General features: G+C 41.3%; 1 protein-coding gene across 2 annotated transcripts in view; it reads right to left on the bottom strand.

Moving 5' to 3' along the window:
- DLC1 (DLC1 Rho GTPase activating protein) overlaps nt 1-25,338 on the bottom strand; it is a 353,596-nt gene that overhangs the window by 182,778 nt on the left and 145,480 nt on the right. For both annotated transcript variants that reach the window (XM_081959778.1, XM_081959779.1), the window contains one exon: nt 5,980-6,013. In XM_081959778.1, coding sequence (XP_081815904.1) covers nt 5,980-6,013 — 34 coding nt within the window. The remainder of the gene's footprint in view (nt 1-5,979; nt 6,014-25,338) is intronic.

Here is a 25,338-nt window from a genome sequence, read left to right as displayed (position 1 = left end):
AAATTCCTTATACTATCAGGCTTGGAATTTTAGGCTTGGATAACCTTGAACTATGCCGTCTATATTCCGACCTGAGTTTAGTGCACAAGATCATCTGCCATAATGTTCTACCTGTTAATGACTACTTTTACGACAACTGCAATAACACAAGGGCTATCAAGAGAGACAAACTAAATGTAATCCTTGTAATCATGATTGCAGGAAAAACAATTTCAGCAATAAAGTAGTAGATTTACTTGGTAAATTTATCTGTGTACCAAGTTTGGTTGAAATTGCTCGAGGTGTTCCAGAGTTACACTGGAACACACACACACACACACACACACACCGATAGATAGATAGATAGATAGATAGATAGATAGATAGATAGATAGATAGATAGATAGATATAGATATAGATATAGATATAGATAGATATAGATATAGATATATAGATATATAGATATATAGATATATAGATATATAGATATATAGATATATAGATATATAGATATATAGATATATATACATATATATACATATATATACATATATATGAAATACCATGCAAAATCTGCCCTGCAACATACATAGGACAAACGAACAGGAGAATAAATGCACACATTGCAGAACACAAGAACGCAGTGAGAAAAAAAGAAAAAAAAAACTTCCTCCCTTTTCCAGCACCTTAAAGCTACAGGACAAGCTAACATACAAAGTGCTTTACCAATAAAATTCCACTTCCAACAGAGTTTAAAATTATTTCCAGTTGATTGGCAGGTTTGAATCTAGTTTATCAATAGATGAGAAGGTTAGTTTCTCTCACCATGTGAGGGCACAGTTGGTTCATAGGTTGCTGGCATTGTGTGACTGAAAAAAGCTTGATAGAGTTTAAATCACATTTAATTATCTCTGTATTTTAATTCTTGCAACTTGAAGGTGCCACAGAAAATGACTGGCTTAAGATTTCAGAGCTGACTGAAGACTAATATGAAATATTGAGTGGCCGCTGGGGGGAAAAATCACTTTCAAGGGCAGATTTTAGTAGAGATAAAATTCCATTTTATGAAGAAATTAAATTCTATTGATGGTTTGAAGAGCAAAAGTATGAATTGTAGAGTTCACTGAAGCTAAATGACCTGAAATCAATGGAATCCCGACAACCTAATGATGAAGGATGTCATTGTGGCTTAAAACCTAAGAAATTAATTCTGTGCTAAACTTCTGTGACCTCCCATCTACTTCATTAGATAAATGAGGATTTCCATATATTGAGCTTGTCAGACTGAATGGTAAATTTAAGTATTTTATATCTATAAAGCCCACTGTTTTCCTCCAAGGAGAGACAGGAGGTGTGAAGAATGAGAGGCGAATGGCAGAATGTTTTTTTTCCAGGTTGCAGGTAGATATCATGATAGCAGCAACACAGCAGGAGTTAATTTATTCAGTGGGCTTGGGACTCAGGTAGGTATTTTTAATTATATATTTAAAAAGTTAATTATAGACCCCCCAAAATAAAGAATTGTGGATTCTTCTGGCATCGGAGTAAGAACAAGAAAGATTAGTTTTTGAAAACATCATGTACTTCAAATTTATAATTTTAGGTAACTAACACGTGTTCATTTTTCATTTATCAATTGGATGAATGGAATAATTTTATTTTAATTAAATTAAATACATTTAAAGGGAAAAAAATCAATAAAGTGACGTTGAGTTGGGCACACCCACCCAGTCACATGACGACTGAGCCTTGCCTACCCAGCTGGTCATTAGGGCAGAGAATCAGTTGTTAAATTATTTGAATCCCACCACTGCTCAAAGTCCTGGGGGAAAATGGAATCAAGAGGCTAAGTATCAGAGGTGGGTTCCTACCAATTCAATTCGGCCGAACTGGTAGTGGTTTGCTGGCCTGGGTCACCAGAACCAGCAGCGACCCAGGCCTGCCACGCTTCCCAAACGGTTCCCCGGTTGGCGCAGCATGTTCCCCCCCCCCCATTTTTTAATGTTCTGCGCACGCACAGACCTATTTATGGGCAACAGTGCATGTGTATGCATGCAAAATTATGTATGCGCCGAACTGGCAGTAATGGTGGCACCAACCCACCCATGAGAAGTATGTCAGGAAAAGAATAGGCAGGAATATAAGAAGGGCTTTATTCTTTTTCCTCCACGTTTTTGCTCATTTGTATACAGGGAGCCCTCAACCTAATAGCAGTTCATTTAGTGACCCTTCAAAGTTACAATGGCACTTAAAAAGTGACTTATGAGCATTTTTCATACTTACGGCCGTTGCGGCATCCCCATAGTTATGTGATCAAAATTCAGATGCTTGGCAACTGATTCGTATTTATGATGGTTACAGTGTCCTGGCATCATGTGATCACCTTTTGCGACCTTCTGACAAAGTCAATGGGGAAACCAGTTTCACTTAGCAACCATGTTACCAACTTAACAACAGTAGCGATTTCCTTAATAACTGTGGAGAGAAAAGTCGTAAAATGGGGCAAAACTCACTTAACTAATATCTTGCTTAATTTGAGCTCAATTATAGTTGTAAGTTGAGGACTACCTGTAGTTCAACTTTACTCACATTTTACAATACAATAGTAGAGTTGGAAGGGACCTTGGAGGTCTTCTAGTCCAACCCCCTGCCTAGGCAGGAAACCCTATACCGTTTCAGACAAATGGCTATCCAACATCTTCTTAAAGACTTCCAGTGTTGGGGCATTCACAACTTCTGGAGGCAAGCTGTTCCACTGATTAATTGTTCTAACTGTCAGGAAAGTTCTCCTCAGTTCTAAGTTGCTTCTCTCCTTGATTAGTTTCCACCCATTGCTTTTTGTTCTACCCTCAGGTGCCTTGGAGAATAGTTTGAATCCTTCTTCTTTGTGGCAACCCCTGAGATATTGGAAGACTGCTATCATGTCTCCCCTAGTCCTTCTTTTCATTAAACTAGACATACCCAGTTCCTGCAACCGTTCTTCATATGTTTTAGTCTCCAGTCCCCTAATCATCTTTGTTGCTCTTCTCTGCACACTTTCTAGGGTCTCCACATCTTTTTTACATCGACTTCTGGTTTGTACATCTGTGATTGCTTGATTCTCTACATAGAGCACAGACTGCTATAACTTGGTTTCGCTATGGTAGTCATCAAGAATTTACCGTGTTGCATTTATCAACATTTAAATTCTTTAAATGTTCATTTATTATTCATACTTTAGTTTAGTTTTTAATTCTAGTCTAATGAAAAGAAGGATTAGGGGAGACATGATAGCAATGTTCCAATGTCTCAGGGATTGCCACAAAGAAGAGGGAGTCAAGCTATTCTCCAAAGCACCTGAGGGCAGGACAAGAAGCAATGGGTGGAAACTAAACAAGGAGAGAAGAAACGTAAAGGTAAGGAGAATTTCCTGACAGTTAGAACAATTAACCAGTGGAATGACTTGCCTCCAGAAGTTGTGAATTCTCCAACACTGGAAGTTTTAAAGAAGAGTTTGGACAACTATCTGAAATGGTTGATAGAGAGTTTCCTGCCTGAGCAGGAGGTTGGACTAGAAGACTTCCAAGGTCCCTTCCAACTTCTTGTTATTCTGTAAAGATGCTCCACTGTTAAATTTCTATCAGCATTGCACGTTCCAAAAGTACGTGAGCTAGATCACCTGGTTAAAAGAGTAAAAGTGAAGCTATGCAGTGGTGGGATTCAATTTTTTTTTACTACCAGTTCTGTGGGCGCGGCTTGGTGAATATGGCTTGGTGGGTGTGGCAGGGGAAGGATACTGCAAAATCTCCATTCCCTCCCCACTCCAGGGGAAGGTTACTGCAAAGCCCCCATTCCCTCCCTATCAGCTGGGACTTGGGTGGCAGATAATAGATGGGGGTGGGGCCAGTCAGAGGTGGTATTTACCAGTTCTCTGAACTACTTAAAATTTTCGCTACCGGTTCTCCAGAACTTGTCAGTTCCTGCTGAATACCAACTCTGAAACTATCCCCTTAAAAGCTTAGCCCTGGGATAGAGTGATCTTCTGTTTTAAGTCATTCCGTTTCCAGAGAAACAAAGAAAGGGGAGGCTTCTCTCCAGTTGCAAGGTTGGGCAGAAGCTTCATTTCCTGCCTTAGATAAAATTCTTTTACTTGGGAGAAAGAATTCAAGTGGATAGTGTGGGAAGATGGAGATACGAGGAAAAACCTGGCAGAATTGTACCCATGATATTACACAATGTTAAAGAAATGATGCAAAGGCAGTGGTATTGTCTACAATAAAATTTTTTTTGATGAATGGCAATAGTTAATAATTAACATTTTTAACAATAATTAATAATGGACTGCTAAGAAAAGAAACAGATGGTTCATTGAACAAATCAACCCAGGATTTTTCCTCAAGGCAGAAGTGGCCAGGTTTAAATTATCCTACTTCAGATAATTATGCAAAGACCCAGCTCTCTGGAAAAAGCCTTAAAACTAGGAAAGGTAGAAAGAAAGAGAAGAAGAAGGCAACCAACAGCAATGTGGAGGGTACAGCATATTGAGTGCAAACCAGAAACATGCCTTTTAGGTATAAGAAAGTTATGACAAAACAACCGTATACTTAGTGTTACGTATATTGACGGCAGCAAGAATCATATATGCTAAATATTTGAAAAATGCAAACACCCCACCGGACGATGATATCATTAGGAAAGTTTGGTTTTGTGCTGAAATGGATAGATTAACCCTAAAAATTAAAGATAAGACTCGAAATAGTATAGGACATGGAATACATTTTATGAATGGATAGAGACAAGACGTAGAAATGAGAGAGAAGTTGACGAAAGCCAATAACTGTTAGTATGGAAAATAAAGATGCTATAGAATTATGGATATAATATGGAAAAAATTGTAAATAGGCTAATGTAAGTAGAAATTTAGTTAAAGCTCATTTTCTTTTTTCTTTTTTTGTATTATTATAATATTACTGTAAACATATTATTGCCATAGTTTGTTAAGTAAGTTAAGATTTGCTATTGATTTTTCTTTGGCTTTATTTTGTTTGCAATTGTTAACCTAATATGGCACTATCTTTTCAATGAAGTATTTTTTAAAAAAACAAACAGCAAGGTAGATGAACTCAGTTATATTGATAATGAATGCACTATTGGAAGCTCTGAAGACCAGGTCAGAAATAGATCATCATGAGTAAAATTTATGGATGGGATCATTAAGAGTTGACAACAACTTGATGGCACATCAGTCAGTTACTTAAATCTCTTTGCTCAGTCAACAGATGGTAGAAAGAAAAAGCATTTAAGACATCTAAAATCAAAAAATATAGTTCTATTCCTTCTTCAGCACAATCAACCCTTTATTAAAGTAGCAAAAATCACAATTGATTTGAACTCAGAAAAATGTTAGAAAGCCGCAATCTAAAACGCTACCAAACTGGATAATAATTTTTTAAAAGCCACTTATTATAATAAAGTCACACTAAGTTCTTAGTGAAAGAGAGAATTTAGGCTATTTTGCAATAATGAAGAGGCTTTAAAGTGTAATTTCCAACTATGTGCAGAATGCATGATGATCCATCAAAAGCCATTTAGCTATCTGCACATGGGTCCCAAATTGCTATTACGTGCTTTCTAGACAAAAGTACCAACAACAAAATGATCCAGAAGACAATTATTTCTTTGTTATTGAGGGTTAAGAAAGCAAGATCCCAGCCTATTATATCAGATTTTGTCTTTCTGACTGATCATTGGCCATATCGCTTGAGGCCCAATTTAGCTTTTCACAGGACTGATCTTTCAACTTTGTGAAAATCTTCACCACCAATGAATACCACTGTTTTCCGCAGTGGAGTGAAAATACAGATTATTAACAGCAAGCACTTAATATTTGTTAAGTTCATAATTTGCACTTTCTGCTGAAACTGTAGTTCAAAGCTGCTTGTTTCTTTAGGGATATGTAAAGTAATATTGCACAAAATCAGTTGAAGAACAGCAAAAGAAATATGCTTTTAGCTACTCACCAGCCTTCAACTTTTCTGTAAAAATTGGCACAGCCTGGAAAAATAAAGTAAAATTGTTATATTTTCATAATTTTGTACCTCCTTATTTAACATTTTTAATCAATGTTTTCCTATTATTTTTAAGATTCTACGTATCAGTGAGATCTCTTTGCATTAAGTGTATATAATTTCCCAGAACCCAGTAATCCATCTTGAACTAAGAGCATAACTTCAAATTTAAAAATGAAAAGATTAAAACGTTCATAGACACTGGTAGCACACATTTTAGGAACTGTCCTTAGATACATCCTTAGAAGTGTCAGATTCTGGTTCTAAATTGTGTTGAGTTGGCATGTTGTTTTTAAGTTGAAAATTTGCTTCCTCTGCAGCTTCTGATATTTGACATTTGTTCTCTACTTACTTGACATTTGCAGCAATTTACTTCTCAATAGCTTTGACTGGTATCCCTATTCTACGGATCTTCCAGCTATATTACATATCTCCCATAATTCAATTCTACAGGGAATTTGAGAACTGTAGTCAACATAATGGGAGAAAGGAAAGTCAAAAGAACAAGCTTAAGGCTCTTTTACATAGCAGCTCTGCGCTCTTGTCTCCTCTATTGAAAAGGACTAATAAAGCCAAAACTGGTGTTGCATTTTAATATGTTTTTCAGATTGGGCAAATGCACACTATCAGTTAACATATCTTGACAGCATAACAGCTTAACATAGTTGGAAGAGACCTTATAGATCAGAGGTGGTGTTCAGCAGGTTCTAACCAGTTCTGGAGAACCGGTAGCGGAAATTTTGAGTAGTTCAGAGAACCGGTAAATTCCACCTCTGACTGCCCCCTTCCCCATCTATTCTCTGCCTCCTGAGTCCCAGCTGATCAGGAGGGAATGGGGATTTTGCAGTAACCTCCCCTTGGAGTAGGGTGGGAATGGGAATTATACAGTATCCTTCCCCTGCCATGCCCACTAAGCCATGCCCACCAAGCCACGCCATGCCCACAGAACTGGTAGTAAAAATTTTGAATCCCACCACTGTTGTAGGTCAACTAGTCCAACCTCCTGCCCAAGCAGGAGACCCTACACCATTTCTGACACAGGGCAGTCCAGTCTCTTGAAAGCTCCCCGTGATGAAGCCCCCACAATATCTGAAGTCAACTTCTGTTCCATTGGTTGATTGCTCTCACTGTCAGAAAATTCCTCCTTATTTCCAATCTCTCCTTGATCAATTTTCATCCATTATTCCTTGACTGGCCTTTGGGTGCTTTAGAAAATAGCTTGACCCCCTCCTCTCTGTGGCAGACCCTCAGATATTGGAAGACTGTTACCATGTCTTCCCTGGTCCTTCTCTTCACTAGACTAGCCATTGCAATCGCTCATTGTATGTTTTATCCTCCAGCCCCCTAATCATCTTGGTTGCTCTTCTCCGCACTATTTCTAGAGTCTCAACATCTTTTAATAGTGTGGTGACCAAAACGGGATGCAGTATTCTAGGTATGGTCTTACTAAGGCTTTATAGAGTGTTATTACCATGTTTCCTCGAAAATAAGACAGGGTCTTATTTTCTTTTGACCCCTGAAATAAACCTTTGGCCTTATTTTCAGGGATGTCTTATTATTTTTGACGTGTAGGAGGCGGTGAGCGTGGTCACCTCGTGGTTGCAATATTTTGGGGGGAGGGCTTATTTTAGCACATGCACTCAAAAGCCCGATTGAGCTTATTATCCGGGGAGGTCTTATTTTCAGGGAAAACAGAATAGTACCTCACTTGATCTTGATTGTATCCCTCTGTTAATGCAACTTAGGATTGCATTGGTGAACTGCCATATCTTTAACACTCTCTAACCCTATCTTTTAAAAGTTAAAAAAATAACTTTTCGACTTCACTTAAAGTCCCTTTAGCTGGGGTATTGGAATGTTCAGTGCATGATGGACTATTTGCTACAAGGATGCACGAAGAGTCAAAACAGCTTGGATCAATCTAACGTTTTAGCTTGGAATCAACAGGATGGCATACACTTGTCTGAATGTATATCAAAAAAAATTAAACATTAAGTGGTTGCCTTGAAGGGGGACCTGGGAAGCCATTAAGATGGCCAGATCTTGAAGATGAAACTCAATTATTTTGGCCACCTAATGAGAAGGGAGGACTCACTGGAAAAGAGCCTGATGCTTATTATCCGGGGAGGTCTTATTTTCAGGGAAGCAGGGTAGTACCTCACTTGATCTTGATTGTATCCCTCTGTTAATGCAACTTAGGATTGCGTTGGTGAACTGCTCTAACCCTCTCCCCTAGTGCTTGGAAAGCAAGGATCACTTACTTTCCTTCCATGTGTTGACCTTTAAGACCATGTGGTTTCCATCAATATACCTCTTGCACAAGCCCCCATTATAATTGACACCTGTCTATTCTTTTCTGGATAGAAAAGAAAACACCCATGGTTTTGCAATATTGCTATTACTTGAAGTGGAAGAGGGATTTCAGAATTCACTTGCTTAAAAAATAGAGTGCCAAGAAGAAAATGAAGTGTAGCAGCTGGGCCACACCATAGCACTATGCAGCAGAAACTGGAAAACACTGCTCTTAAGATGAAGTGAGAAGGACGGTGGGATGTTCTCTCTGCAGCAGCCTTGAGGACAACACACATTCTTACAAAACTCCTTGAGTGGAGACAATTAGGACATACAGACAAGCCTTTCGTCAATTTCATTTGGGTTGCCAACATGCAACGCACAGATCATTGTCTCATACATTCTTCAAACAATGTGATATCAGTCGAAGCAACCCAATATTACTTAATTATCAAATATACAAAAATACGTGTACTGTATTCTATTATTATCAGCAGTGTTAGGCATGTACCAACTGTTACATTTCAGTAGCATATTCCTGCCCTGTTTCATAGCTCATGTGGAAATATCACCTGGAAACGATTACTTGCATTAAAAACCAAGCAACTGAATCAAACTCTGACCACATCATCTTGATCAACTGTCTGTATATTTGCCAGTAGTTCCAGCCAACTTCTGAAATTTCAGCAGGATTATTGAAGAAAGATGTTTTCTGAAATCAGAAATGCTATCTCCAAGGTCTGCTTGTTCAAACAGGATTTGGACAGATTAAAAACACTTTAATCAAAATGTAGGTAAATGTAGTTAAACTTTGAGCACTATGTATAAGATAAATTAATAATAGCTATAGTCAAATAAATGATTAATAACAATAATAAAGCATTCATATATACTAGATTGATAATATGAAATTCTATATAAACTGTAAGTGAGGATGAGGGAGATGATGTTGAAAAGCCTTTTTATAAAAGATAAATAATTCTATATAGAATAGAATATAAAGATGTAATATCATTGGATGATTTCAAGATGATGTAATGAAATGCCATAATATAAATTTACCTCAAATTTAATATGCCCCATATAAAAATGATGTAATAATAGCTATGCTTAAGGGATGTTTAACAATTATAATAATTTATATAAATTATAAATTATAATTTATATCAATTATAAATTATTAGATTGATGATACTAATAATGGAAAAAACATGGAATTGAAAACTATTTGAGAATGTTATTAATGCTAAAATAATAGAATGATTTAGAATAGGATACAAAAAATTCTTTATTATTGGATATATTGAAGATGATATAATGAATCATTATAATACAAATGGATACATATTTAGAATACCTTGTTTAAAATGGTGAAACAATAGTGTTAATTAAACAAATGAAGTACAATAATAATGTATACAAAGATATTTGATTGACAATATGTGATTTTTGAGAAAGCTCAAGTGATGACTATGGAAAGTACCCAGAAAGATCTTATAACCAATCCACACACTGTATGTAGTTGAAGAGGTTTTTATGTTATATGTTTTGTGTGTTTATGTTTGTTTGAAAAGAAACATTTTATTAAAAAACACTTTAATCCATGGAATTTAATCCATGACCTGGAGCATTCATGACAGCAAAATTTCCAAGGATCTGATCTAGAAGTATTGGAAGAACTAACTCAAATAAAATTCACGCCGAAATTAGGCTAGAATCAGCATTTTTCAGCGCCGTTGTAATTTTGAACTATCACTAAATGAAATGTTGCAAGTCCAGGGTTACTTGTACAAACAGTTATACTAAGGCAGGGATCAGCAATTTTAAACACTTAAAGAGCCATTTGGACCCATTCCCTATAGAAAAGAAAACACCGGGGGCCACAAAGGTCCTAACCGGAAGCGTCCTGTTCAATTCTGGAGCTGACCAGAAGTCTAGTTCTCCCACCATAGAGTCTTCTCCTAGTCTGGCATCCTTTTTCCTCTACTTCTCCTAACTGAAAGTCCTGTCAATTGTGGAGCTGACCAGAACTGCTGCTTGCCATAGAGGCTGGGGAATTCTGGGAGTTGAAGTCCACAAGTCTTAAAGTTCCCAAGTTTGGACACCCCTGCCATAGAGCCTCCTCCTGGCACGCCATGCTCCCCCCCACCAACCGGAAGGTCCTCTCAAAATTGTGGCGCCAACTGCTGACAGGGAGCAACAACAGAGGGATGAAAGAGCCAAGTTGCCGACCCCTGTACTAAGGTAAACAATTAAAAAGTTTTAATCATTTCTAATTCTACTGAAAAACAAATATCAGTTTAAAAACAGTCAGTGTTCAAAGAAAAAAAAAGACAGTTTAAAAAAAAAACTGGAGAAGGATTGTTGACTTCTGACAAGCTCCACACGACTTTGTTAATTCTCAACCCTGTAGGATAGCATGGCTTACTGTTTCTTCTGAAAAATGGTTCCATCTTAAAAAAAAAAAATCTTTGAATTCACTGTGGACCTTCTCCAGTGCTTTCCATATGTTTTATATTAATTGCATTCCCAGGAAGTGATATAACATTTTTGGCAAAAGAGCAATTAAGTGGGATTTTCCTGAACAGCCAGATGGGTCTAATACAGCTTCAGATTATTCCAAACTCTTAAACATGATGAAACAAAACAAAATTCTAAAACCTTCCATATGATTGAACAATACACGTTCAGTTTTTTTCTCTTTCATATTGTATGATTAGAAAAATAAAATAAAATAACTAGTTATTATGTCATTCTCACACACTTTTGTTTCCTAATAAAATTCACCACCATGCTATAACTAATAAAACTACCTACAGTTTAAAAATAATTTGCCTCTGTAGTAATCATTTAACAGAGATATGGTTGTTTGAGTCAAGGATCACAATATAAGGTCACCTAATATTTTAAGGGATGCGGTGGCTCAGTGGTTAAGACTCTGAGCTTGTCGATCAAAAGATTGGCAGTTCAGTGATTTGAATCCCTAGCGTCACATAACAGAGTGAGCTCCCATTACTTGTCCCAGCTTCTGCCAACCTAGCACTTTGAAAGCACATAAAAATTGCAAGTAGAAAAATAGGAACCACCTTTGGTGGAAAGGTAACAGTGTTCCGTGCGCCTTCGGCATTTAGTCATGCAGGCCACATAACCCCAGAGATGTCTTCGGACACCCCTGGCTCTTCGGCTTAGAAACGGAGATGAGCATCGTCCACTAGAGTCAGGAACGACTATCACATATGTGCGAGGGGAACTTTTACCTTAATATTTTAACAAAAAAGAACATTAAAAGGAATGGACAACTTAGACAGCAGCCTTCCAATATCTCAGGGGCTGCCACAAAGAAGAAAGGGTCAACCCATTCTCCAAAGCACCTGAAGGCAGGACAAGAAGCAATGGGTGGAAACTAATCAAGAAGAGAAGCAACTTAGAACTAAGGATAGACTTCCTAATGGTGAGAACACTTAACCAGTGGAACAGCTTGCCTTCAGAAGTTGTGGGTGCTCCATCAACTAGAGGTTTTTAAAAAGAGACTGCACAGCTGCTTGTCTGGATTGATATAGGGACTCCTGCTGGAGCAGGGGTTGGACTAGAAGATCTCTAAGGTCCTTTCCAATTTTGTTATTCTATCCTGCTATTCTGTTAGTATACAGATAACAGGGACGTGCGGTCAGGGGAGGCAGGGGAGGCAGAGCCTCACTGCTCTCATCATGAAAAGAAAAGAGAAAAGGGAAAAGGCATATGTGGTCCCATTCCCCGCCTTCCTGAGTCAACATGAAGGGGACCACGGAGCGCGAGCGCTCCGCGGTCCCCTTCATGTTGACTCAGGAAGGCGGGGAATGGGACCACGTGTGGAGGAGGCTGAGGCTGCCTCAGCCTCCTTCACACGTGGTCCCATTTCCTGCCTTCCTAATGACGTCACCAGCCTCACCAGCCATAAACCTCACCGCACGTCACTGACAGATAACATAATCAATATCCCTATCTGAGCTTTGTATAACCAGTTTTGTCTAGATCCTTCTCTGTACTGTCTCTCTGCAAACTAAGCTCAGGAGACACTAATCTTACTTGCAGATCTAAATTTACATATTGTACACATTTGTCTAGTGGTATGCAAAGAAATATGGGCAGTTGCTGTTAAGAGTTTTTGAAGTCACTGAGTTATCCCTCCATTAAAAAACTTATTGAAAGCACTGAATTGCTAGTTCCGTGTTTTCCCCAAAATAAGACAGGGTCTTATTTTCTTTTGACCCCTGAAATAAGCAATTGGGCTTATTTTCGGGTGGGTGGGTGTTGTCTCATTATTTTTGATACGCAGAAGGTGGCGAACGTGGTCATCTCATGGCTGCTGCTGTGTTGCAATATTTTGGGGGGAGGGCTTATTTTAGCTCATGCGCTCAAAAGCTCAATTCGCCTTATTATATGGGGAGGTCTTATTTTGGGGGAAACAGGGTATATATGCACTCACATACCAAATTTAAGCAGCAGTAGCTTGGAAAAAAACCCTTGAATCAGCAGTCTAGACTTTGGAAACTAGCTGAACTTTTACTGGAAAGGAAGAAAAAAAATAACTTTTCTATTTCACTTAAAGTTGCAATGTTCCAATATCTCAAGGGTTGCCACAAAGAGGGAGTCAAACTATTTTCCAAGGCACCTGAGGGTAGAACAGGAAGCAATGGTTAGAAACTAATCAAGGATAGAAATAACTTAGAACTGAGGAGAACTTCCCTGACAGTTAGAACAATTAATCAGTGGAACAGCTTGCCTCCAGAAGTTGTGAATGCCCCAACACTGGAAGTCTTTAAGAAGATGTCTGAAATGTTATAGGGTTTCCTGCCTAGGCAGGGGGTTGAACTAGAAGACTCCAAGATCCCTTCCAACTCTGCTATTGTATTGTATTGTATTGTATAACGTCCCTTCAGCTGGGGTATTGGAGTGTTCAGTGCAGGGGTAGATTCCTGCCAGTTCTTACGTCTTCTTTAGAAGAGGTTCCACAAATCTACCATGCTGTTTAGAACCAGTTCCAGCTCCCTCCCCCCGCCCGTCCTCACCATGCTTGCCCCGCCCGCCGCTCACTGATTGGTTGGCTCACCAATCACCCCGCCCGCCGCTAAGAGTCCTATCAAAACCTTAAAGTCTTAAAGCTGTCAAGTTTGAACACCCCTGGGTTTTTTTTTCTAAAGGGTTAGGGGTGCAAGGGTCTTGTTACTTGACAGCTTTAAGACTTGCGTGCTTCAAATGCCAGAGTTTCTGAGCCAACATTTTGGTTGCTAAGCAAGAGCATTGTTAAGTGAGTTTCACCACATTTTACAAGTTGGCCAGTCACATGGCTGGCAAGCCACTCCCACTCGGTCACATGGCTGGCAAGCCACTCCCACCCAGTCACATGGCCAGAAAACCACTCCCACAAAGCAGGCCACACCTACAGAAGAGGTTCTTAAAAATTTTGAAACCCACCACTGGTTCAGTGCAGGATGGACTATTTGCTACAAAGATGCACAAAGAATCAAAACAGCTTGGATCAATCTAATGCTTTAGCTTGGAATCAACAGGATGGCATACACTTCTCTGGATGTATACCAAAAATTTTTTAACATTAAGTGGTTGCCTCGAAGGGGGACCTGGGAAGCCATTAAGATATCTTTTTCCTCTAGGGACCCGTGCACAGAATGTTACACCAGCTGAAGTCCAGCAGGCGGGAAGTGGAGTGAAGGAAGAGTTCCCACCACTGGAAAAACAGACTCTGCATATTTTCATCATTACAAACAGAAAAATTGTACTTGTAGTTGTGGATGTACCACAACTGAATCAGAAATTAATCTGCTCTGTTGCTGAATGATCAAACTGAAGGCTATCAAACCAGTCAGTCCTAGATGAGGTCAACCCTGACTGCTCTTCAGAAGGCCAGATCTTGAAGAGGAAACTCAATTATTTTGGCCACCTAACGAGAAGGAAGGACTCACTGGAGAGGAGCCTAATGCTGGAAAAGACTGAGGGCAAAAGAAGAAGGGGACGACAGAGAGTGAGGTGGCTGGATGGAGTCACTGAAGCAGTCGGCCTGAGTTTAAATGAGCTCCAGAGGATAGTAGAGGATGGGAAGGCCTGGAGGAACATTATCCATGAGGTCGCGATGGGTCGGACATGACTTCGCAACTGACAACAACATTGCTGAACATAGATAGTAGCCGGTTCTGAAATTCATCCTGGAGAAATGCAGGATTCCTAGGTTAAAATGCTATTAGAATAAGCAGAGGGGTGATGCAACTCCCAAGGTGTCTTCATTTGAGGGCAGTTTGAATCTGTCAAAATCCTTTGCCTTTCTCTCTCGAAACCAAGATAACCTCCATCTTTTAGAACAGATGTGGGGAACAATGGCCCCTCTATGACTTGTGGACTTCAACTCCCAGAATTCCTGAGCCAGCATGCAAATAGACAGATCCTGGAATATCTGCAACATCTACAGTATACAATCCCTTTTGCTATGGTATGATACGAACCCTTCAGGAGCCGTATCAATTGAGCGACCAACCAACAATGGCATGGACCATCTCTCCACTTGGTGATCTTCCCACATAATGACCAGTTACATGACATGTCACACAGTGACGTGCGGTGAGGGTTATGGCTGGGGAGGCTGGTGACGTCATCAGGAAGGGGGGAATGGGACCACGTGTGCAGCACACGTGGTCTCATTCTCCGCCTTCCTGAGTGAACATTAAGGGGACCGCGGCGTAGCATTGCTTCCTCCACCGGCACCAGTCCCTTTCACCCCGCTCAAGCCTTGCCGCCTGCAGCCACCGCCCGCCCTCGCTGCTCCTTTCGTTGCTTGCCCGCCCGCCTCTAAGGCACGGCAAAGCCTCCTTCGTCCCCCCCCAGCACGCGCCCTTTTTATTTCCCACGACACCCCCCCATTTCAGGAAAGCTTTCCCCATTGCCTGGGGGGTGAGGGGGGCGGCTCCTCTCCCCCCACTCCCTCTGTCCCTGCCTCTCTCCTCAGCCCCAAAGCTCCGTCCGCGCGACTCACTTCCAAGGCGGTGGCTGCTTCATCCCGCTCCGGCTCTGGAAGCGACCGAAGATCAGGCTGCGTCGCTCGCTCGCTCGCTCGCCAGACTGCTTCGGCGCCATTCTGGCTACCTCCGTCAATCCGCGCCCGGGAGCTGCGGAGGCAGAAATGTTGTCGGCGCCTCCGGATGACGAACCAGTCGCTTGCTTTCATCATCGGGAGGCCGATAACATTTCTGCCTCCACAGCTCCCGGGCGCGGCCGGACGAAGGTAGCCAGAATGGCGCCGAGGCAGTCCGGTGGACGAGTGACCGAAGATCTCGCTGCCTCGCTCGCTCGCTCGCTTGTTCGCCCGCCGGACTGCTTCGGCGCCATTCTGGCTACCTCCGTCCATCCGCGCCCGGGAGCTGCGGAGGCAGAAATGTTATCGGCCTCCCAATGACGAAAGCAAGTGACTGGTTCATCATCCAGAGGCGCCGACAACATTTCTGCCTCCGCAGCTCCCGGGCACGGCCGGACGGATGTATATAATATTATATATATATAGTATATAATATTATATACTATTATTCCATGAAGAGAGGTGAGGCCCTGCCTCCCTTGCCTCTACTGACTGCACGTCACTGATTGTCACATGGTATGACGAGCCGGCCACACGACCCACTGGCCACAGGAGATCAATGACAGTGGAGAAGAACAGAAGCAAAATACTTCAACTAACGGAGGATCCTCACAAAAAGATCTCCTCTCCTCACAGATTCATCCCATTTGTCAGAGACACCATACTGCCATCTTCATTGTGATGGTTGCTACTGGAATTCCAGGGGGAGGTCAAAGTACAAAAAAAAAAAAACCACCATCCAAGATTGCCTCCTCCTCATTTCCTGGTTAGATTTCCATAGGAACTAAATGACCCTAGAGAGTCCTGTATTTGCATTCTCCCTGCCAATGTCCTCAGTCTTCTTTTCTTTCTGAATATTTTCTTTGTAAGCTTTGCTTTCACAGGTCACCCACAATTGTCAGTAGAGATGGTAAGATTCACTAGCCAGAGATATACCTCATAGATCCGTGATGGTGAACCTATGGTACACGTACCAGAAGTAACATGCAGCGCCGAACTCTGTGGGCACACGAGCCGTTGCCCCAGCTAAGCTCTGGCGTACATGTGCACACGCCTCCCACCGGCCATCTGGTCTTTGGGTCTCTGCTGCGCATTCGTGGGGGTGCGGGGCGCATGCAGGAGCTTCGTGTGCATGCATGGAGGCTGTGGATACATTGCATTTTGGGGGTTCATATGGTTGAGCGCATTCGCCCACATGTGGGCATGCTTTGAGCACTCGTTCTGGAAAAGGTTAGCCATCACTATCATAGATGATCTGTGAGCTAGATCATCTCTGTAGATTTATAGACTTTCCTTCTTCCACAGATAACTCCTAGCAGCAAAAACAAAGCTAACTGTGTATCTTTGGAGATCAACCAGCTGTGTAACCTCAGGATTTTTAAAAGGGTATTTAATCAACCATCTAAAGCTTTAATTAATTCTCGACTAAATCTAACATTTTAATTAACTAAAATATTTAGCCTAATTAAAGCCACCTTTACAGGGCTTTGAATCTTTATGTGACAGGGAGAAAGTATGCAGGCCTAGGCTTCATGGCAAGATGTCATTATTGTGATGAATAAAGCTTTGCCTGCTAAGGAGTAGTTTACGAAGTCTCATCCAAAGAAGCTGTCTTAGTCGTAGAGGAAAGACAGTTCCCTATTTAGCTGCTTGTAAAACAGGACCATTACGTGACTTTATACTCAAAATGCTAAATAAAACTGACAAAACATGATAATAAAAACAAGAACAAAACACACTGTAAAACAAAAGTACGGAGCATGGAAGACAACCTTAAAATAGAAAGATGAACAATAGGACTATATTTGCAACAGAACTATTAAGTTGCAGAAGCCTTCTGAAAAAGGAGGCCTGGTGTTGGCCCACATGAAGTACAATACTAGGAGACAGATGCTACAGCTGGAATATATGATGCCATTGGCAGGACCTCTTAAGGACCAAACAATCCCTTTCCAGTAATCTTAAGAAATAACAGAGTAAGGTAGAATTCTTCTTCAGAAGAGCTACAGGTCTGACAGTTGATAGAACTCCAAAAATGTAAATTAATACTTCGAGTGATGCCTGTAGCCACATGGCTAAACATGCAATTATTTGGAAACAGGGATTATACATTTTTATTATTTGTATTAGAATGACAAAACAAAAGTCGTGACATCCCTGCTGTTCCTTATGTGCATGTATGCAGCTTAAGAATGCATGCATCACAGGGACAGAGCTTGGATCACAATGTCATAGCATTCATTTTGTTATTTACTCCTTTCTACAGACTCCTGAGGTCACAGGTGAGAAACTATGGCCCCCTTTGCAACCTGTGGACTTCAACTCCCAGAATTCCTGAGCTAGGCTGCTCAGGAATTCTGGGAGTTGAAGTCCACAGTAAAGGAGCCATAGTTGTCCATCCTTGTTCATGAGAATCTCCAACTGCTAAGAGTCAGTGACCTAAATTGCATCTCCTGGGTCTGAGGTCTTTGATATTTCCTGAGGGAACATCCAAGTAACCATCTTAAAGTATAATTCCCTCCCCCACTCCTTAGAAGAGAAGTAGGATGGCATTAAATTTGGTGCTCCAAGAGTTATGTTATCTTCTGTTATCTCTACCCTAAGCCAGGAACATGGTGTATTAATGTGGGACAAATTATGGAAAAAGATTTTTGAATTCTCTTGGTTTGTATGTGGCTCTCACCAAGCATTATCTGTGGGGAAAACCCTCCACCATCAATAATTCAGCTTAATTAATGTTGAAGTAGAGCTCATCTGGGGAATTTGGGTTGCTCCTCTGAAGGCAAATCTGTCAAATTGCCCAGTTATCAGGTTGCTGTATTGATGTCACTTCTGCTTCATCTTGTGGCCTTTTTAAGCTATCATCTATTATCTGGGTGTGGGATGAAAGAGAAGGATGGGAGCACCTGGAAATAGCCTGTGGTGCAGGTAAAAATAACATGTCTCCCCATTCCCAGTAACACAAACAAAAACTATCACTATATAACACCCATAATTAGCAGAAGTAGTAGAAAATTATGACACACTCCCTCCTAATTTGAGATAATATCATTTGAGAATGATATGTTGTCTGTGTTCCACTATTGCTTATTGGTATAGGTTATTTCCCCCTGAATTTACTACGGACATTTTATTTATCATCTTTTATGTTTTAAAAAGGGACGCGGTGGCTCAGTGGCTGAGCCTGAGCTTGTTGATCAGAAAGGTTGGCAGTTCAGTGGTTCAAATCCCTAGTGCTGCGTAACGGAGTGAGCTCCTGTTACTTGTCCCAGCTTCTGCCAACCTCACAGTTCGAAAGCACGTAAAAATGCAAGTAGAAAAATAGGGAACACTTTTTGGTGGGAAGGTAACAGTGTTCTGTGTGTCTTTGGCATTTAGTCATGCAGGCCACATGACCATGGAGATGTCTTCGGACAGCACTGGCTCTTTAGCTTTGAAATGGAGGGGAGCATTACCCTCTACACTAGCACATATGTGTGAGGGGGACCTTTACCTTTATCATTATGTTTAAAAATGTATATATTTGTGAACCAACAGTCTTAAGTGAATTGCAATAATATTAAATGGAATAAACAGCCTTTCTCTGCAGCACAGACAACATTGTCTGATGGCAACACTAGCCCTGTTTTGAAACCTAGGTCCAATACTCTTCCAAAGGAGCACCAAACTTCCATCCCTCTCCCTCTCTGTACAGACATGGATGTGGGCTTGATATATGCATTGGAAAGCACCAATTAAGCACTGTATGGACAGATGGAAGCTAGGACTCTGGTCTCTTCCATAGCCTAAGCCAAATTGTCATGGATGGTAATATTTAGCCTTAAAGTCTTAAAGCTGTCAAGTTTGAACACCCCTGGGGGTTTTTTCCTAAAGGGTTAGGGGTGCAAGGGTCTTGTAACTTGACAGCTTTAAGACTTGCGTGCTTCAAATGCCAGTTTCTGAGCCAACATTTTGGTTGCTAAGCAAGAGCGTTGTTAAGTGAGTTTCACTACATTTTACAAGTTGGCCATGCCCACCCAGTCACATGACTGCCAAGCCACTCCCACCCGGTCACATGGCTGGCAAGCCACTCCCACCCAGTCACATGACTGGCAAGCCACTCCTACCCAGTCACATGGCTGGTAAGCCACTCCCACAAAGCAGGCCACACCTTCAGAAGAAGTTCTAAAAAATTTTGAAACCCACCTCTGAGAACAGCTAATATCTTTACAATGTAGTGATGCTTCAGCTGTGAGCTGAAGATGAGATAAAGGTTACACCACAAAAATATATCATTTAAACCTGGTTAGGAAAAAAATGTTTATGCCATGTTCATAGCAGCCCGACTGTGACCCCTAATTTAGCTCACAATAAATACATTATTATTCTGAGTTTACTAGAATATGTATAACACAGGCTGGGATTCAATTTTTTTTACTGCCGGTTCTGTGGGAGTGGCTTGGTGGGTGTAGTGTGGCTTGGTGGGCATGGCAAAGGAAGGATACTGTAAAATCTCCATTCCCTCCCCATCCCAGGGGAAGGTTACTGCAAAGTTCCCATTCCCTCCCGATCAGCTGGGACTCGGGAGGCCGAGAATAAATGGGGACGGTGCCAGTCAGAGGTGGTATTTACCAGTTGTCCAAACTACACAAAATTTCCACTACCGGTTCTCCAGAACTGGTCAGAACCTGCTGAATACCACCTCTGGTATTACAGTGAGTAAACTGACATTTCCCATCAGTGCATCAAAGATAGTATTTCCTGGTCATATCCTCCATCTTGAGCATCGAAAAGCAAAATTGACTCATGTCATATGTAAAGCATACACTGAAATACCATGCATACATTATTGGTGAGTTATCCTTGCCCCTTTCAACAGCAAATTAATATTAAATTCGAAGCAGATGTAATATGAGGACATTACAAATTAGAAATATATTTTAATAACACGTAGCAGCCAGTTCAAATCTCAAGACAGATATTCATTCAAAAGAAAATGGAAGTAGCCCAAATTATTCCAGTCTTATCTCAACCATAGATGAGTACTCTTGAGGCTCTATCATTAAAACATGAAAAATTTACAATAACATTGTGTTTATAGATATGTCTGTTTTAACCGTTTTAATCAAAGGAAGAGGGAAACATCAGATTTCAATTTCCAGCTCTTAAGAATACCAGTGCATTTTTATATTCCTGTAATTAACTTTGCCAGATTTTAGAACTCTACTGATATGTTTGGGGTGGCAAAAGGATTTCCAAGATAAACATTAGTTAAACAAATGACTGGTAGAATAAAATAAAACCCTGCTGTTATATAAATGAATGAATCTCAACTGAACCTTTGTGTTAGATGGGAAGCATTAGCCCCCAGGAGGATGGGCTGTTTCTAAGCAAAACGAGTTTGATCTTAGCTCTAACCTTAAACACTTTCCAGAAGAGTAACTTCGACAAATTCTTTTTCAACAAATGCTGATTAATATTACAGCACAATAAACTTGAACTAAGATAAGAAGAGAATGTGGGTATAACGTAGCGTGCATGAAAATCCTACTCCCCAATGGCTCCGTGCACCTGTTTTCTTTACAGGTTTTTAGGCACCAGCTGTCATGACTGGGATCTGCTTGTCAGAGATATCTCTTTATCTGGCTGTCTGTACCAGCTTATTGCACCAATAGTACCAATAGCATTTTCACAACCCTTCACGCTAAACATGAAAAGATCTAGGGGGATTGAGGGTGAATTTTCTGTGCATGGCCATGTCCACTCCAAAATTCTTTTCATGTCCAATCAAGTGCTAAATTTGATACTGATTGTAGATCATCTGCCACTTTAGAATTAATTGACCAGGGTGACTTCCTCCTTTAGAGTTCATGGTCAATGAATAGCTCTACTGGAAGGGGGAGATTCCAAACCAGGAACTCTCTTGTGTGTAGAGAAATAGTTCTCCTAACAAACAAAACTGTAGAAATAAGAACAGATCAAGAAGACAAAAGAAGACAAAAATCTCACATAAATCTTTTGTATTATTTTTAGGGGTGGGCTTCCAAAATTTCAGCAATGGGTTCTCTGCTCAGTTGCTGGGTGGATGTAGCCATGGTGGGCAAGGCCTAGTCAGCCTCCTGCACCATGGCAGGAGGGGCGTTTTCACCTTCCTCAGGTTCCGGATGCTTTCCTCGAGCCTCTGGGAGGGAGAAAACTGCCTCGCCTTCTGGGAGGCCTGTTTTTTCCCCTCCCCGAGCCTCCGTGCTGGTCCTGCACTTACCTCACATCCATAATGGGCCGCTGGAAGACTCCTGGGATGGGCGTAGTGGACTGGCAGGGGCGGAGTGTGGTGGGTGGCCCAGCCAGGGTGGGATTTTGAGGTTCTCTGAACCGGCCGTAACGTTACCTACGGGGTCTCCCAAACCTGGGTGAACCCGTAGCAGCCCTCCCCTGATTATTTTCTCTTACTTTTCTTCGATGCCTGCCACTTTGGGTATTCACAAGTACATATGAGCATTACACTTTTACTTACACTACACACAAACATCACACTTTTACTAAATAAATGTGATTTCACCCCCAAAATGTTGGAATGAGGCCAAATTCATGTGGATATGTATTTCAAGATTTTCTTGAAATTCTTGAGATTTGGCCTTAGGTCATAATCTGATTGTTCCAGTGGTGGGTTGCAGGGGGTACACCCTGGTATGGGCGTACTGGAGCCTGCCCGGAGCACTGGGTACCCTTCCGTTCCGGTGCTCCGGAGGGCCCACCCGCCTGCCCGAGCTCCTTACCTGTCCTTTAAGCCTTTGGCGCTTCCGTGCACGCGCATGGCGCATATGGCGCCTGTGCGATGCTCCACCAAGCAGCTGGAGCATCGCGCAGGCTTGCGGAAGCCTCTCAGGCAAGTATGACGCATGTGCGCGCCACACACATCCATGTGGCTGACGCTGGGCCCGTTCCAACTGTACCGGTTGGAATGGGATCCGGAACCCACCACTGGTTTGTTCCCATAGATTCCTGACTCTAAAAAATATATATGTTTGGTTTGTATCATTTCAGGTGGGCTTCATGTGCCTTAGGTGCCTTAGTACAGGATACAATTCCTTTTGGACTTATGGCCAAGCAGCTTCCATAAAGCTTCTATAAATCTTTTCAACATCTCAATCCTGTAAAATATAGACACAGAGTCTGTTTTGCTTAGCTAGCCCATAAATAACATGAAAAAGTGGCAGATACAGAGTATATTAAATAATAGTGGGACACCTAAAACATAAAATCTCATTGGATGGCTTTGGGCTGTTCAGCCGACTCTACCCTCAAAGGTTTGTTGTAGAGACAAATGGAAGAAGGAATGTTATGCATGCCAATAGTCATAAATGCATAGAAATATCATGTGAGAATGTCATAGGTATGTTTAATAACATATATGTAAAGATTAAATTTTCTGGACGGAAATTTCTCAAGTAACTATAACTTGAGAATATTAGGTCACAGTATATTACATGCATCTCTACATCCCTTAGGTAAAGGTTCCCCTTGCACATATGCTAGTTGTTCCCGACTCTAGGAGGCAGTGCTCATCTCCATTTCTAAACCAAAGAGCCAGTGCGGTCCGAAGACATCTCTGTGGTCATGCGGCTGGCATGACTAAGTGCCGAAGGTGCATGGAACACTGTTACCTTCCCACCAAAGGTGGTCCTTATTTTTCTACTTGCATTTTTACATGCTTCCGAACTGCTAGGTTGGCAGAAGCTGGGACAAGTAGCGGGAGCTCACTCCGTTACGCGGCGCTAGGGATTCGAAACGCCAAATTGCCGACCTTTCTGATCTACAAGCTCAGTGTCTTAGCCACTGAGCCACCACATCTCTTAAAGGCCATCATTTGCTTAGTTTTTACTTTACCATTATTGGATTATTCAGTGGAATCACCATGAAGCATGATTTTGTTTTAATCTTCACTCTGAGACTATCAGAAATACTGTGACAACTAGCTAGCCAGCATTAGGAAAACAGACCTGGAGTAGAAATAATATGAAAACCATTTAACAGCTTTCATGGTTTCTGTGGGAACTAGCACATGAAGAAACCCAAGTCAGTTATGGAGGAATTTCTCTTATGCTTTGAAAACAAAGTCCATATTCCACAAGGGTTTATGCAATGTGAATTGTCGAGAGCAGTATGGCCACCTGTCATTCTGGAAGATGATCCTGTGGAATGTAATACTCCAATGGTTAATCATATTATTAGAGCAGAAGACAGGAGGGAATGCAAATGTGTGACAGTTTTTACCTTGGCTTTATTTATTTACTTTACATTTTATTTATTTACTTTTCTGGCAGAAAATTATATAGATAGCATACGTATATTTTAGGAGAAATGAAGCACATTTCATTTGCACAAGTAGATGAGAAAGCCTAGACACAGTGAAAATATATATTCCGAATTTTCATGCACACAGACACGCACGCTACAAGAATATCTAACTTCTCAGAAAAAGCTAAGTAACATTTTCAGAGGAATTTATGAGATGTCATTCTGCTTATAAGCAGAAAGTGATGAAATAGTAAATACTCTGTATTTAATACTCTGTATCTTATAAGCAGAAGAACAGCGACACTGACATCCCCTAAATTCCAGTGAAGATGTTACCTAGCCTGGTAATGAAATGTTGGGAAACCAACTTTCAGAGAACAAACCTCCACCCTCAATTTAGAATTATTAAGATCAAAGTTTCCACCTTGAATAAAATCTAGAAATGCACAGGTCCATATGAACCTGCCCATGACTTGAAACAGGGACGTGCAGAGCCTCACCTCTCTTCATGAAATAATAGTATATTATTAGCCTGTAATAATATAGCCTGTAACACAAACACAATATTATAATATTATATACATCCGTCCGGCCGCGCCCAGGAGCTGCGGAGGCAGAAATGTTTTCAGCGCTCCCGGATGACAAAGCCACGAAAGCGACTGGGGAACGACGAGAACCTTCCCCCAGTCGCTTTCGTTGCTTCGTCATCTGGGAGCGCCGACAACATTTCTGCCTCCGCAGCTCCCGGGCGCAGCTGGACGGATGTATCCAGAGCGACGCCGAGGCGGTCCGGGCGGACGAAAGAGCGAACGAGTGAGCGATGGAGGATCAGGCTGCCTGATCCTCGGTCGCTCGCCCGCCGGACTGCCTCGGCACCACTCTGGCTACCTCCATCCGTCCGCGAGCTGCGGAGGCAGAAATGTTGTTGGCGCTCCCCGATGACGAAGCCACGAAAACAACTGGGGGAAGGTTCTCGTCGTTCCCCAGTTGCTTTCGAGGACTGCGGAGCGCGAGCCGGCGGAGCATGCTCAGGAAGGCGGGGAATGGGATCACATGTGCTGGAGACTGAGGCAGCCTCCACCTCCAGCACACATGGTCCCATTCCCCGCCTTCCTGATGACGTCACCAGCCTCACCAGCCATGAACCTCACTGCACGTCACTGACTTGAAACCAGCCTCTGAAACCCTATTAGCTTAACTTTCAAATTATCAGATACTATGAGCCACCTTACTCACTGTAACATTTTTCTCCTAAATGCATTTTGTCTGGTCCTTTCACTCTTGCCTTTTTAAAGAAGATAATAGTATTTTCTATTTCATCGCTTTTAATTGCTACATTTTAATATTTTTTTAAGCTAATAGCAACTTGTTTGTACAATGGAATTATATTTAATGCACTGTTTATCTTATTTAGTTTAGTTTAGTTTATTGTCATTGCAGATCGTACAACGAAATTAAATGTCATCTTCAGGGTACATTATAACTATAGAAATAAAAACAAAAACACACATCCTTCACATGCTATATAATTGAAATTGAAAACCCAATATTGCATTAATATTGCACTATACCGTAGAATTCAATATGGTTACTGCCCTGGGATAGAAGCTGATTTTCAGCCT

The sequence above is a fragment of the Natrix helvetica genome (assembly GCF_964273705.1).
Source record: "Natrix helvetica genome assembly, chromosome: 7".
NCBI lineage: Eukaryota > Metazoa > Chordata > Lepidosauria > Squamata > Natricidae > Natrix > Natrix helvetica.
The sequence above is the reverse complement of the archived record's forward strand: the minus strand, read 5'-3'. Positions and strand labels throughout refer to the sequence as shown.